A 14,333-nucleotide genomic window follows, 5' to 3' on the forward strand; every position below is an offset into this window, starting at 1 on the left:
TCATGAAACCTTTAAACCAAAACAGAAAAATGTCTTCCTCATACCCACGTTTTCCTCCTCAGTTGTCTTTTTGATGTTGCTTCTTAGATTTATCTGACAATGGATACCATATTTATATTCATAACTGATTATACAAATAGACAAATGATTCCATGTTTCCATATACTTTAATTAATAATTTCTTTAATGTACTGTGATATTATGAATCATGGAAAACTGTACTGGACTATTGTTTTCTATTTCTATTATAGTTCAACATTTAAGTAATCTGAAACATGCTCAGTATTTGAACTGTGCAGTAGGCTTCATATTAACTTCTTTTGCCTCATCTTGCCTAAAAATCTAATGCAGTACATGCTGCTTCAAATCAACTCAGTCTGTAGTTCTCTCATGCTGCAGAAGGTGGCAACATTAACCTGAGTACAACCATCTGAGTACGGCCCAATCACTAATATACTAAATTTAAAAAACTGTTAAAAAGTACTTCTAAAATGATTTAAAAAAACAGACTCTGTACAACACACTGCCTAGACTTAATTTAGGAGTAATCATTATGGGCATTAAGAATCATCATTGCCATCATCGTCATGATCTATAAAGTAGCCCAACAAACTGAAAAGAGGAAGTGTTATTGCACTTGAGTGGTTTCCACACACAATCCAGCTGCCTAAGAGGTCAGCTGTGGCCAAAAAAAGAAAACTTTGAGGCACAAGAAATACAACAACTTGAAAAACCTGTCTGACAACCAGCAGTTAAGTCTGGTGGATTGATCTTTTATTTTTTCACTTAAGATTTTTTCCATCTTAAGTGAACAAAGGATGGCAATGTGAGAAACACTTGAGATGAGAAAGGGAAATTCTGACATATTGAAATTCAGTGCATCTGTAAAAGAAGGAAGTGGAAAATGTTATAACTTATAATAATTTTCCAGGAAACTTGTAAAAGAAAACATATGAAAGTAAAAACCCAAGACAGATCATGATTCAGAGGCACATGGGGTTTATTTACAAAATGCTGGATACAGAAAAAGAATAATAAAACTACTATCAGCCACATACATATGTGCCAATGTCTCAAATTAATCCTAACAATACTGTGTATTCCTACACTATTTTGATCATTGACTTCATGAAACACACAAATACACAGGGGTTAAGAACACAATGTAAGTACACAGTCCAATATAACGTAAGATTTTTGCTTGGCAACACAATACAGTGAATGCAACACAGCTTAAAATACATGGTGGTTGGAGCAATAGACAGGTGGGTTGTAAACCAGTAAACATACCAACATCACTACATGCATTTGAGTTGACCATATCAGCTATAGCATGTACATTTATCTCCTTTGGCATGATTTTGTTCAAAAATAAAATGTGACATTCACTTTAGTCACCCTCCTTTGTATTCTCAGTTCTCGTTAAGAAACAGTTTCCCTGTTTGCAACACATTTCTCTGCAAGCTGAGGTATGACGGTGTGGACCCACCACGCAGTCCCGTCACAAGTTTTGACTAAACTTCAGGAAACATCCATAATCACAGAATGTGGTGACACCCCACTGTAACTGGTTGTGATTGTACCAAGATCTCAGGCACACAGGTGGAGGGACACAGAGGACGGGACATTGGACTGGTTACTCGTCAGTGACAGAGATGGGGTTGTCGTAGGCTGCGCTCTCCAGGTCGTCTACCCGCTTCCTGAGCATCTCTGCAGGAGGTCTCGGCGGTGGATTCTGAGGAGGATTCTTGATGCTTTCTGCGACTGGCTTTCGGATCTCCTTCCTTGGAAGAATTGGCTCCCAGTGTTCACCTCTGATAGCTGCCTAGAAAGCAAGAAGTTGAAAAGGAACACGAGTCAGCCGTGGTTTGCTTGTTTAAAATCAAATTAAGCCACAACCCTAACTGCTATGATGTTGCAACCACAGAGCCGTGTCTCAACAGAGGTACCAGTAATGAAACAATGTCTTCCTTGTCACTATTTCCTTGTTTCCATTAACTGGCCACTTCCTGCATCTTCTAACAGTCTTATCAAAATTTACTGCATGTTTGACCTACTCTGACGCTCTAAAAAAACAAAACAAAACAAAACACTCACCACAAAGTAGATAATGCTGGCAATGCCGAGGCAGACGCATCCGAGGACGGTAGCAAGCATGAATCCTCCAGGTACGCAGATTCTAACAAAAGGACAAAAGAGTATAATGACAAACGTTTTGCAGGAGAAACTGACTGTGAATAAGAGGAATGTTGTCAAGCAAAGGAAAAGGGCTCATAAAATGAACTCACGCAGCATGCAAAAAAGCCCTGACATAATAGTTTCTTGTCAGTGGCCCGAAGGCTTTAACACACATGGTGAAGCAGTACTGGCCACTGTGGGAAAGAACAACAGACAGGAGTGAATGACAAGTTCCACTGGCAATCATAATAGAACTTTAACACTATTAAAGTACAGCCTATATATTGCTAAAACCAAAATTACATCAAAATGACTTCACTTACGGTCTCTCCACTCCTGTGCCCTTGGACCTCTTGCTTCTGGGATATTCAAGTAGACACACAAACACCCCAGCAGCACTGGTTATCTGTCAAGGCTGTTTCATCTTGCAAGGCACACTAAGTCACATAATAATTACGACAGTCATAGCAAAATTTAATCAACGTCTACGATCCTAAGCAGGTTCAGCAGGTATAGAAAATGATGATCACATAAAAGAGAATATGCACAACATGGAAAGAATGCACAGACGAAAAGAAGGACTTGGAACACACTCTCACTATTTTTTTTTTTAAAAAGTGACTTATGTATGCAAATGCAGGCTGACACATTTGAGATTTGTTATATTGTAGTTTAAGACTAACATGCAAGTAGTTTTTAGTCAGCTAATTCTATACTTTTAGGCTTGTGATTCATTCATTTTTACATATGCAGCTGTATGTTAAGGCAGTGCCATAAAGGCTGAGTGACAGCAGCAGTCATTGCAGATGGATTCTAAAAAGTGGATATTGAACATCTTTAGAAATAGACAGTTTCTTTAAATCAAACTCGTCTGGTTCTGGTTTATGCAAAGTATAAAAGGATACACAGCATAAGCAGCAAACTGCCAGCCCCTGAACTGTCCTGCCACCCCCACAATGCCTCCAGTGAGGAGAACTGAAATGAGGAAACAGGAAGATTAAATTAAAACTTCACCGAAACAAAATATCTTATCTTCTTACCATCATAAACATTCCATCAATGTGACTTTGCAATACACTTTCTTATTTATTTATGATTCATGCGTTACTTTTTTTTAATCGAAGAAGGCACTTTACTGAAATGATTTAAGTATCATATACCTGACCAATACACTTGTAAATGCAGCTAAAAACGCACAATTTCCTGTGAAAAAATTTTAACTGAACTGTACATGTATGTTAATCAGAAATTCATCTCTGCTTCCTTAAAGATAACCATGATTAAGGAAACCCAATAGTCCCCTTTTAAAGTTTGGAAAATAAGTTTTTAATACTCACTGAGTCCCGAAGCCAGAGCCTGCTCGTTGGCCCACATAGCCCACTCTATTTTCCCCATCGTGTTCACCTACACACCCTCTCTGCAGACGGCCGAAAGTCTCCACACAGCGAGTCACCACCTGTGATTGTTCCTACAGGGAAGCAAGTGTATTTACGTGACCTGAGGCGTGTAGATAAACAGGCTGAAGGCGGGGCTTGTTCGTCATATCCGATGCATTGGAGAGGCGGGGCTAACCAGTCGCATTCAACAGAGAGTCGAAAACAAGCGCAAGCCATGCAGGTGTGGTTTTCTGTCCATTAACAAAGCTCTTCTGTTTCCGCTTTTTAAAAGTGAGAGAACCATTTCACATTCTCTTTCTCGTTCTGTCTCTAAAGACAAAAAAAAAAAATATATATATATCTATCTATATATATATATAGATAGGTATATATATATAGTAAAAAAAAAAATCTGGATCTGTAAACGGCAAAAGACAAAACAAGAAACAATTATACTTACTAAAATATATTTTATTTAATGTCATAAAATTGACTCTAATTAAAACTCGTAGGTCTGAGAAGATGTAAAGGTTTTCATGAAATGAAAACGAAAACATAATTGAAGTGAACTTAATTAACACATTCCTTAAACACATGCCAACAAAAATACATTACAGTTAAATGTTACAGTTTGTGCTATTATGTTCTCAAACAATTACCAGAAGACTGTAGCTGTTTACTGCAGCACCTACAAATTAAACCCAGACAAGTTCAATACACAGCACGTCATTCAAGATACAATGCAACAACAGTGCAGTGTCATTCAGCTTTTGTCATGTGAATTTAAACTCTTTTCCTTCGACCCATACAGTAATCAAAAGGATGTTCATGTACAGTTCACCAGGGAACCTGAAAAGAGAACTGAAGTCCATTGATTTGTGCTGCTTACCCATCATGGCAATTCAGTCATATTCTTAACATATTTTTAGCAAAGAATAGGAAATGTGTCAATAAAAAGTTACTTCATGTAATTTTCATGGTTTCTGACCAGCCTTGGTTATTCACCGTGTCCCTGGACATGATGGGAGGTATACTTTTAGAGAAAAAAAAAGTGTATTTCCTGTTAACTATATCATTCAACACTCTATAACCCAGAAATGTTCACACAAGCTTAATATTTGGTTAACTGGAACATATTGTATGTAATTCAAAGTTATTGCCACAGATGTTGGGATTTGGTGCAGTTCTGAGAATTCAGGAAAGACCTGTTTGGCAGGCCTGTACGGCATAGAGGCAGTACTGCACAGAGTGTGAGCTCAGGCGCAAGCCCTACTTAATCTCTGTCAGTGACACTGAGCCTGGTCTGGCCCACACTCGAACGCCATGAAAAACACCCTGCTTGTTTGATCAATTTATTTAAAAAAAAAAAAAATCTGATTTTTATATTACAGAAAATGAATAAAAAACATTTTCCATACTTTTGTTTTTTCTTCTTTTCAATTATCTAGACCCAGAAGTTACTAAAATCCATTTACATACTTAAGTAATGCATGAGAACTCTGTGTTCAGTGTATTGCTCAAGGGAAATAGCAGTGCCATTAAGCAATGCTAGCTTTAACACAGAGCATCCAGGAATAATAAGTAATAAAGACATGACAAATACAACAATATAGCTGGGTAATTACAGGAAGACATAATAGTATGCATGATGGTAAGGAAGGTGCCTGCTGTTGTTGTGATCCATAAAAACCCAGTTACATATGACCAGTCCAGTTTTTATTACTTTATTATTGATCAGTAGAAGTTTGTTCCTTCAGGGCTGCAGGGCCTCATGCAGTTTTCTTAGGGAAACCATCAGATCCAAGCAGATGCTCAGCAGGATCCTCCACAACACAAGGGCCTGGTCCAACCTTAGACAGAAAATTAATAAAAGATCATGTAAAAGAACAGATTTGTTCTCTGTGAGTGTGTATGTGTTAGCATCTAGGAACAACCGGAGAACAAACAACTAATTTAAAAAACTTTTTATTAAAATTCAACTTGAATAAAGTGGGCTGTTTAATGAAACATTCAAAAGTCAAATACTGGATTAACACTAGTATCACATTAGTAGAGGAACTACTGTATATCACAATATGTGCCACAATTTTCAACTGAAGTACCGCAACACAAAGTTACATAAAAGCATTTTTAAAAGGAAATGTGGACCTAAATCGACCCTGACCCTGGACTACAATGCTTCAAATATGGGTACTGCAGTAAAGAAGATCCACCCAAGATTAGTGTCATCAATTCAGTATCTGACCAAATTTGAAATATGGTCACATCTCCCCTTCTGTTCCAAAGTTATGATGTTGAATCATGGCCAGAAAAGTGTTTTTAAGTGTTTTTGCAGAACGTTACGATGACACATTGAAGTTTACGTGTGACCTTTTGGACATGAAATGTTGTCACTTAATTTCATAATATTTGATGTCTGTGTCAAATATCATCAAAATTAGTGTAAAAATTCTTGAGTCATGGCTAAAAACATGTTTTGTTAGGTCACATGGCGGTTTTCGAGCACCAAATCATAATTAGTTCATCCTTTAGTCTAAGTGGGCATTTGTGACAAATCTGAAGACGTTCCTAAGATATCAGCCTTGTGAAGATGCCACGCCAACATGGACAGATAACACTGATTTTCAGCTGAGAAAGAAAAGAACTGAGAAACAGAGTGATTACATGTGTGTGTTTGTACCTTGGTACTAATAACGTAGCTTATTCCCTTTGGCATGGGCTCTAGGCCAATAGCCTGTTTGAGTTCCTCAGAAAGAACAGCCTTGCCAACGGGAAGACCCTTAATAAACCTGCAGAGAAGAGATAAATTTCCATGACTCATTTCAAAGAGGTTGAAACACACACCTTAATGAACAGTATCAGAAAGATTATTTGGAGCTCAAAAACATCCATCTATCACTGTGTATTTAAACATACAGTATAAGTTATAAGTTTTTAGATAATTTGCATGTGTGTAAGCAATATTTTGCATACTACACACTGCACAATAAAGCTAAGTAAGTCTAGTAATTGTTAACTCACTGTCCCCCGTTGGTCTCTGGCGGGAAGAAATGCTGAACAGCCTGAATGAACTCAGGAACATGCTGCTGTAGAGTGAAGATTACAGCATTGGGACCTGCATCAAATGTGTAGCTCACCTATTGGGGGACAAACAGACTGTGACAGTCATGTACAGAGGGAGTTTTTTCTGTTCTCCGGTTTTGAAAGCCACCTCACCAGTTTCACATCTTCATTACACCATCTCAGAAATTCAGCTGCATGAACTGAGACAAATGTCGTGCCCAAGAGAAGAGAGCACACACTTAATGATCTGAGGAACTTGACTGTTTGTAGCTTATGTGTTCTGGCTCCATTAACTTCAAATCATGCACTGTATAACTACCATTTTCTAAGACATTTTACCTTCTTTCAAAGCAGCCACATTTCCATTCATTTTACTATGATCATCTTACTGAGAACTGAAACTACCTTAATCTATTAATCCATAACATTTGATTTGCCTTCTTTTATTTTCAGAGTTGTGTTACTATACATAGTATTTTCTTTAAAAAAAGGTCAATACACAGATGTCAAAATAAATTAACAGAACCTTGAGTAAAAACATTATACCAAGAGGACAGCTACATGTATATTTTTCTGCTCTTTCTGTTTCTTTTTCTTGAAACAGAAGTGCAAAGTCACTCACCCTTGTCTCCCCGTAGTGTCTGTTATACCGATGCACTAAACTGACAACCCGTTGAGACACACTGTTGAGGTAGAAGATGGGAGGGTACGTGTCCAGGCAGGTGGCATGGAACTGGTTACTATCCTTCATGGTTAGCTCAGCAAACGCAACAAAGTCCTTTCTCTGCACTGCTTCAATCATCTCTATCATCCGGCCTGGAACAACAGACTCAGCTCGATGCTACACACACATGCAGAAAAGACAGTCATGGACTCTCTTGTGGGTGACAATAAGTCCACTTTAAATGCAGTCTAAATGAGCTTAATCTCCACTTTTAATAGAACTGAGAGTGAGACATTAATTAACCTGATTTTGAACCCACCTTTAAGAGACAGCTTGTTTGTACACTGGTTTGCATCCCCGAGGTGCTTCCCACCGACTTTTTCTCAGCACTGGCCTGTGGAACAGAGCATTTTAATGCCTGGTATAACTCTTTAGTATTTTCAATTATTAATGACACTTTCTCTATGCTGTTTTCTAGAAGCAAAAATCACACACAAAGTGACCTACCACCAGCACAAGGATTCTAAGCTCTGGCCAGTGAGTCTCTGGCTCCACCTGCTGGGCCAGACTGTCCTTGCCATCGTCTTTCTGTCCCATGACCCACTGGACAAACCCTCCATACATACTCCGGCATGCACTGCCTGATCCTTGCCGAGCAATCCCAGACAACTCCGCTTCCACACCGAACACCCGGGCCAGAGTGTAAACTGCAACGCAAGGTCAAAGCAGAGAGTAAGAGAAGAAGAGACCAGGTAAAATGGGGAGTATGCAATAGACAAAGAATGGGAATTCACAGTCAACATTAAATACTTTTAACATGTCTTATTTTATGCTGAATATCAGCTGTTGAGGTTTCAGTGAAAGTAGTGGGGCTTACACACGCACCCACCTAGACAAGCGAATCCAGCAGCTGAGGATGCAAGGCCGGCAGCAGTGGGAAAGTTGTTAACAGAACAGATGTGGACTTTGTGAGACAAGCCGGTTGATTCCAAACCTGGGTCCCCATCATTACGTCTCTTCCTTGCTAGTCGTCTAACTAAATAGAAAAACACAAAAAAATAAATCATGACGTGTACTCACATTAGCTCCCAGTTTTTGCCCTCTCTGAGCTTATGAAGAGGAAAAATACAATATATAGACAAAAGTATTGGGATGGGGCTGTTTTTCAAGGGTTGGGCTTGGCCCCTTAATGCCAGTGAAGGGAAATCTTAATGCTTCAGCATACCGAGACATTTTGGACAATGCTATGCTTCCAACTTTGTGGCAACAGTTTGGGGAAGGCCCTTTTCTATTCCATCATCATTGCGAGCCAGGCCATCCAACATCAATGCCTGAACTCACTGTTGCTCTACAGCATGAATGGGTAAAAATTCCTTGCAGAAACACCCCAAAATGTTGTGGAAAGCCTTCCCAGCAGAGTGGAAGCTGTTATAGCTGCACAGGGGGGTTCAACTCCATATTCATGTCTACATATTTAGAATATGATGTCATCAAAACCCCTTTTGGTGTAATGGCCAGCTGGTGCAATACTTCTGTCTATGTAGTGTATCAACACACAGGACTCACTCTCTCTGAGACAGGACTGTAGTCTTGGGTGGGTTATGTCCTCCTCTTTGCCATTGAGCCATATCCGATCTTCCTGAAATGATCTGCTGGTTGCAACTGTTGTGGTTGTTTTCAGCTTAACAGGAGGAGGAAGACACATAATGAAATTCAACCTATTATTAAGCTAATGCCAGCTGTGAAGACTTTTGCCTCAAGATATCTGTGCATCATATATGACATCATTTAAGTTATGTTATCATCCAGACACAATTCAACAGCAAAATCAATCTTTAGTAGAATCGTGTATTTGTACTGCATGCCATGGTTCCCTTGTATTTTTCTACAAAATCCTTTTTCCAAGAGACAGAGACACTGCATTTTAATATCAGCTCTGCCTTGTGCCAAGTGTAAAATTTTGTCATTTTGTTCAAATACATAACATAGCACAAATGGGTGTAAATATTTCAAGACTGATCACTTAAACTGAAATTCTAAGTAAATATAAACATGCCATGACAAGCTAAACTGAATTATTACAATTTCAATATTTGACAATTTATGGAATATTTATATGAAGGTCAAAAAAAAATACAGCCATAAACCACTACACACTGGATAGAAGCAACGCTGAAAAGCACATTAAACAAGCTGACCGTGTGCTTATATACACAACATTCATAATCTGATCGATGAAAATGCTGTTCACTTAACTACCTGGTCTTGATGTAATGTGACGCTCAAAGATGAGTTTATGGGTAGAATTAACTCTTCATTTCTCTTCCCCCCTGAAAGGTAAAGTTTCAGCCACGATGCATAAGTGAGGCATGATCAAAAAGAAACAGTGAACTAGTATGAATATGCTCGGCACTGAATACAACACTTTAATATCTAGTATTCTGTGAGACACGAAAAACAAGTGAACACACAAGAAACACATGTAACCTAGCTTTCTCCCAGTCCAGCTACAACATTAACGTTTTGTGACAACGGTAAGCATCAGACGAAGTTATACTTACAGTATTTTATGACAGCTATATTCACAGGGGCGGTGCAGGTAACTACGTTTGGCTTGTCCATACTATTTTCAGACTTTTCTGTCTATGTAAACAGGTATTTGTTTTCATGAAACTATCTCAATACCCTGTAATACACCGTACAAGTCTGAGCTCTTTTGCTAACACTTGTCAACCTACTGTAGCGTTCCTTATGCAGGCCTCCGTTGATTGGTTGGTGTTGAACATGTGGTTAACTCCGCCACCAATCAGAGCCGAACCGTTTTGATTAAGCAGTCGGAGTAGCCAATGAGAGATCATCTGACCACAGTCGTGCGAAAATGGGGTCCATCCCACACCATTATACGAAATTAATAGAGTTTATAAAACCCATACAACAGCTCAGGGAAATAAATGTAGATTGTGAAATAATAATAATAAAAAAGAAATAAACTGACTGGCTATGATTCACGTGATAAAATTCGGATTGTTAGAAAGTAGAACTCAAGAACAATTTTGAGGTACTGGAGTATTTACATTTTCTATTCTTATTACTACAAATCCACTTTTAGAGTCAAACTGTAGGTTATAGATTTTACTCCACTACATTAATGTGACAGCCATATTTGTTATAGGCACACCACATTTGATGACACTATTAACTGTGGATTGCCATGCATCAAACTACAAAGCAGTATATGGTATACTAAATAGTTCAAATTAGCTCAAGCATGAGGATGTTGCTTAATACATTACTAATAATTATTCAATAGTTTATCAGTGACAAACCTTAAATGGTAGGGTCTAGACCTGCTATAGTTGTGTCAAGATAACTTGTGTTATTTCAAGTTGTTTTAATAAAATTGGCTTGTCTTAAAGCGTCATCTGCGTGTATAATTATTCTACTGTTGATACTTCATGTAAATGTAAAGAGTGCTTTTATTTTTACTCCAGCAAATCTTTTAAATTTAGGAAATTTGTCACTGAATATTTTTACACTGCAGCATTTTAGTTCTACTTCAGTAATGGATCTGAACACTCCTTCCACCAGTGTTGATAAGTTAACTGTGAAGCCAACTACTCCTTTTCCACTTGTCAATGCAGGAATAAAGAATAAAGCAGTGACGGAGTTTAGAATACAAATGAAAGTATGACTAAATTGTAGTGTTTGCAAAAATGATTGCTGACTGTAGCCTTGCTGATTGAAGGCAGAGAAACATTTACTTTATGGTTGCTGGCGTTGGAGCCACACAATTTCTTTCAAATAAAAAATAAAATCATGCGTCTTCTTCATGCTTTTTATTCCACGTGTGGATACATTTAAGAAACTGTTAAATCTTGTTTGTCAAATGAAACCCAAAATGTAAGGTTGTTGAATCAGAAATATAGTTGATAATTCACTAAAACTGTAAGTCAGTGCTTTGTATGGTGGTGAGGATACTGTGTGATGATGCTGCAAAGTTCTTGTATTTAGAGTAGTGACAACTGTACTAATTGTGTGCCCTAACAAAATGGAAAATGATTTGTGTAAAAACCCAAAACTGTAAACGTTTTCAGCAGGGTTAACCCTTACTCAAACAATAACTGATCATTTTAAAAAAGGCTCACGAGAAACATTTTAAGGCTTTATTTTTATTTTTATGTAAACCTTTGAGATACACTTCAGCAAACTGCAAATAACCCAGCACAACATCCAATGCCTATTGGATGCTGGCCCTGAACAATGAACAGTGTATTGTATTCATAAAATGCACCACCAACAGTACATTATGTATTTTATCTTGATTCTTGTGTTTGTAGAACAGAACTCAATCATGGTGAAAATATAAAAAAGGAGTAACTACTGAGAGGGAGTAGAGGAGTCACACAGTATCATGAGCTGTGAGGGGTACAACACAAGCAGTGAACAATTTAATGGCAACACAACACCTTATTCCCCACCACTTACGCCACAGTGTCGACTCCACTTTGTTGTTCTTCCCTCTTGGTAAGGAAGTAATTTCCAGAGACACCCAGAAGCTAGTGTGGCATCCCATAATTCATCTTGTGAAAGATGATATTAGAGTCCCAGTAAAGCATATCATCTCCTGATTTCATTCCAGGGCTCAAGCTGAAGGTTAGTAATCATCCTCATCATCTGAGTCCATCACCCTCCGTCTGTTGAACTGACACATACAGAAAACAAATGACGCAAGACGGACAAGTGACTTTTAATGACACAACAACAGGTGATATATCAGTTCTACGTACTGTGACAGTTGTCTTCTTGTCTGTTTGTTGACTGACTTTTTCCAGAATCTCGATCAAGCCCGACTCCGAAATCTGACAAAAAGAAAATGCACTAACTGCAACGTGGGCACATGGAAGAACATCAACAGTATTAGTGTTTAAAGCAGCAGCAGTAAATTTTCCTACCTTTCCTCCTAGTTGTCCAAAACGAGCCATTTGAATGAGATAGTTTTCAACTGCATTGGCCTTCTCTGGCTTCACCAAAGCAAGATTGCTCACTGAAAAATAAAACTATTTTACTACCTTGTGTTCACACCTATTCATCACACAATGTAGTTTCAATGAAGCACTGGGCACTTTTGCAAGAGGAACACTACAGATCTTAGATATGTCCTGTGCGACACAAACTGAACTTATCTTATGCCACATAAACACATATTTTTAATGATATCTTTAACTACTAAAAGAACATGGTTAATTTCCAAAGGGATCCCTCACAACTAGACTTTGACTGCACACTTACATCTGGCACGGGCAGATTGGTCGAGAACTTGAGCCAATATAGAGTTCCTCATGTCTTTTTCTCTGTGAATAAAAAGTCACATCATCACCATGTCTGTGTTACCTGCTACTGTTTGGATCTACAACTATGAGCAGTAACAAGACTACAATTACTGCCTGATTACAATTAATTTGTTTGCTCCCACACAAGTCAAGTTACAGACTATATCAATGTTTGACCAGACTAATATATGAATTGACGGATAAAGTTCATTAATTTTAGCAATACAGAAATGGTACTGATCACTGCTACAACTTTATCACATGTTACCTTTGTTTGGCCTCTTCTCCTTGCTGGTTATTTGAAGCATCCTGAAAGAATAAATGAGAGAAATGGGAATAAATGAGAAATGAGATAATGGCATCAAATATAGGTTGTATTTCTGCATTCAACCACCTGTAGGATGTATAAAGATTTCAGACTAGACGATATTCCCATATGTTTGGCAGCGTCCTCACAAAGTAGCTTAATAACACCCAAAATACATTTCTCACAATTTTGATGAAAGTCTTCACATTACATTATTTGAAAGACTATTCTCTACAGTGTAGCATTACCACAGAGATAAGATAAGATATTAATCATGAGGACCAGATCTGACAGCTCTGAGCACTAAGCACAACTAATAGTGGGTTATTGAGGTTACTGAAAATACAAAACCAGACCTGTCAGCACTCCCTGGTGACACAGCTCCCAAATTACTTCACATACAGTATATCTTTAGCGTTTCTATAGTGTAATGTCATCTGCCAGTACATATGTAGATACCAATTTATCTCTGATAGGCTAACATCGTTCAAAATATTAAACCAACCAATGCATCAGTCAGGCTCTGAGCATTATGTATTATGTAAAATGTTGGTCCAGTAACACACCAGCATACAGTAAAATCACTTGAACCTTGACAGCACTGATTTAAATCTGTGTGAAAAAGCTAAGTTTTCACTTTATACATGAAAGATACCACCATATACTTCTGTTACAGAACCAATAGATATTTATCAATGGCAAACGACAAAGTCGTTATTGTTTGATTGTTTTTGGGTCCATTATGCAGTACGGAAACTGTTGTGAATTTGGCCATAATCAAGTGATACAGGTAACATTACATTTATTTTAAGTCGTTAAATTTTGCTCAGCTAACGTTAACATTATCGGAGGGGTGTGCGCTGTCTTGCTGACACAAGGATAGCAGTGCCAATGAGCTGACGCTGTTTATTTCTGTCATTTATCTGGCTAACAACCGAGTTATTAACAGTTCATTTACACTGATAAGGGCTCTCATGAGTGAGCAATGTATCTCCCCTGAGTGACAGTTGAGTTGCGTTGTGGTAACTAGTTTAGCCACACTAGCTAGCAGCATGCTAGACTCAGCATCCCCTTATATGGCGGGCGCAAACACGATAGCTCATGTTTTGTTCTTACCCCGTGCTTTGCTTGCAGCTCCGCCATTCTTTGCCGCCTAATTGCCTCCAATTCGTCGTCTGCCATGGTTTACTCAAGTAATACAAGTTGGACCTAGAAGACTGAAAAAGGGATAGGTTAAAGTATTGTAACGCACCCTAAACTCCCATCAGAGGCAAGGCCCTGCCTAGCTCAGGGGAGTGTAATCAACACCGAAACAAAACGTTGCAACCTTCAGACTAAATCAATCGAGCACAGAGCAAGGATGAGTAAAACTGAGGATGCACTCAGTAGAGAAAAGATGAATTTGTAGAAATATA

The 14,333-nt window shown here is 38.3% G+C and overlaps 4 protein-coding genes across 4 annotated transcripts in view; all 4 read right to left on the minus strand.

The window, feature by feature from the left end:
• The window catches only part of LOC124064477, a 956,368-nt gene that overhangs the window by 827,789 nt on the left and 114,246 nt on the right, over positions 1-14,333 (minus strand). The gene's annotated exons all lie outside the window — the stretch shown is intronic.
• LOC124057346 (cytochrome b-245 light chain) lies at positions 980-3,676 on the minus strand. The gene is made up of 6 exons (XM_046385468.1): positions 3,516-3,676; positions 3,084-3,153; positions 2,502-2,576; positions 2,289-2,372; positions 2,098-2,179; positions 980-1,825 (listed from the first exon to the last, which is right to left on the minus strand). Exons 1-6 carry the CDS (start codon positions 3,571-3,573, stop codon positions 1,637-1,639), a joined length of 558 nt encoding a protein of 185 aa, XP_046241424.1. The 5' UTR covers positions 3,574-3,676; the 3' UTR covers positions 980-1,636.
• On the minus strand, positions 5,254-10,040 carry mvda (mevalonate (diphospho) decarboxylase a). The gene is made up of 10 exons (XM_046385335.1): positions 9,843-10,040; positions 9,541-9,611; positions 8,848-8,962; positions 8,171-8,317; positions 7,789-7,988; positions 7,601-7,675; positions 7,240-7,458; positions 6,576-6,691; positions 6,235-6,343; positions 5,254-5,404 (listed from the first exon to the last, which is right to left on the minus strand). The coding sequence occupies exons 1-10, from the start codon at positions 9,901-9,903 to the stop codon at positions 5,324-5,326; spliced, it is 1,194 nt and encodes a 397-aa protein (XP_046241291.1). The 5' UTR covers positions 9,904-10,040; the 3' UTR covers positions 5,254-5,323.
• pdcd5 (programmed cell death 5) lies at positions 11,450-14,241 on the minus strand. Its single transcript, XM_046385575.1, has 6 exons — positions 14,035-14,241; positions 12,880-12,920; positions 12,571-12,632; positions 12,234-12,325; positions 12,069-12,140; positions 11,450-11,983 (listed from the first exon to the last, which is right to left on the minus strand). Exons 1-6 carry the CDS (start codon positions 14,098-14,100, stop codon positions 11,936-11,938), a joined length of 381 nt encoding a protein of 126 aa, XP_046241531.1. The 5' UTR covers positions 14,101-14,241; the 3' UTR covers positions 11,450-11,935.

Source organism: Scatophagus argus, chromosome 1 (genome assembly GCF_020382885.2).
Source record: "Scatophagus argus isolate fScaArg1 chromosome 1, fScaArg1.pri, whole genome shotgun sequence".
Classification (NCBI taxonomy): domain Eukaryota; kingdom Metazoa; phylum Chordata; class Actinopteri; family Scatophagidae; genus Scatophagus; species Scatophagus argus.